At 43.2% G+C, this 1,666-nt stretch overlaps 1 protein-coding gene across 1 annotated transcript; it reads left to right on the forward strand.

The window, feature by feature from the left end:
* The first annotated feature begins 1,055 nt into the window (after positions 1 to 1,055).
* LOC143856954 (uncharacterized) lies at positions 1,056 to 1,415 on the forward strand. The gene has a single exon (XM_077367235.1). It carries the CDS (start codon positions 1,056 to 1,058, stop codon positions 1,413 to 1,415), a length of 360 nt encoding a protein of 119 aa, XP_077223350.1.
* Positions 1,416 to 1,666: the final 251 nt, after the last annotated feature.

Consider the following 1,666-nt stretch of genomic DNA (forward strand, 5'->3'; position numbering starts at 1 on the left):
AGAGGAAATGGTTGGAGGATTCAGTAATTCAAGGTATTATTCAAAAGCTGAAAGAAGATCCCTCTTCAGTCCCTAACTACACTTGGGATTCTATAACCTTGCGTTATAAAGGGCGAATAGTACTGGTGGCCAATTATGCTCATAAAATTAAAATTTTGCACGAGCTACATGCCTCCCCTGCAGCAGGTCATTCTGGTTTCCTTCGAACTTATAAGCGTATATCTCAAGAATTTTATTGGAAAGGAATGAAGGAGATAAAAAAATTTGTAACAGAATGTGATATTTGTTAGCGACATAAAGGAGAAACTGTGGCAAGCCCAGGCCTCCTTCAACCATTGCCTATTCCAGAGGAAGCTTGGACCGACATATCCATGGGCTTTGTAGATGGGTTACCGCCCTCACAAGGCAAGACAACAATTTTTGTAGTTGTGGATCGCCTCACAAAGTATGCTCATTTATGTGTGTTAAGCCATCCCTATACCGCAGCAACTGTTGCTCGAGTCTTTGTTGCAAACATTGTCAAGTTACACGGTATTCCTCATTCCATTATCAGCGATCGTGATAAAATTTTCACTTCTACTTTTTGGAAGGAGCTTTTTCGTCTGCAGGGAACACAATTGAATATGAGCACATCATATCACCCTCAAACTGATGGACAGACCGAGGTTGTTAATCGATGCATGGAAAACTACCTTCGTTGCTTCACCAGTGACAAGCCAAAAGAGTGGACACGTTGGCTTCCTTGGGCTGAATGGTGGTACAACACCACCTATCACTCAGCTACGAAGCTAACTCCTTTTGAAGCAGTATATCATCGAGCCCCACCACTCCTTGCAACATATACAACGGGCTCGACCAAGGTTGACCAGGTGGACAAGGAGCTGCATGATCGGGATAAAGTGCTACGCCTTCTAAGAGAAAATCTTGTTGCTGCCCAAGCTCGCATGAAACAACAAGCTGACAAGCACCGCAGTGAACGAGAATTTTCAGAGGGTGATTGGGTGTTCCTGAGGCTTCAACCTTACCGCCAAGTGTCAGTTCAAGTGTGATCCTCAATGAAACTCTCCCCCCGATTCTATGGGCCTTACAAGGTGTTAGAGCGTACAGGCCCTGCTGCTTATCGCCTCGACTTACCAACTGGCGCAAAGATACACCCGGTCTTCCATGTTTCGTGCCTAAAGAAAAAATTGGGCGAACACACATTGGTGCAACTTCACTTGCCTGATAATTCACCCACTGGTGACGGTTGGGTGCAACCCCATTCTATTTTGGATCGAAGGATTGTCAAGCGCAATAATAAGGTTGTTGTTGAAGTTCTTGTTCATTGGGATACTCTACCAATTGAAGATGCAACTTGGGAGCTTTACCAATCACTGCAAGACAAGTATCCAGAGTTTATTACTGCCCATCCTTGAGGACAAGGCTGAATTTAAGGATGGTAGGATGTTAGAAACTCACAATCTTGGTCACAATCCTCGGTCAACCTTCCCTTAATTAGTTTTACCCTAAATAACCAAATCCCTTGGATTTGGCTAATTGATGTAATCTCTCCTTTAATTGCATGTTACCATAAATAAGTCACTAGGACAATTACAAATAATCTGTTGTAGATGTCGTTTGGCTCATCAAAAAGATCAATATCAATTACATCCTTGGAGGTGATCAC

Source organism: Tasmannia lanceolata, unplaced genomic scaffold, assembly GCF_043159265.1.
Source record: "Tasmannia lanceolata isolate RefF3 unplaced genomic scaffold, GAP_Taslan_0.1 ptg000024l, whole genome shotgun sequence".
NCBI lineage: Eukaryota > Viridiplantae > Streptophyta > Magnoliopsida > Canellales > Winteraceae > Tasmannia > Tasmannia lanceolata.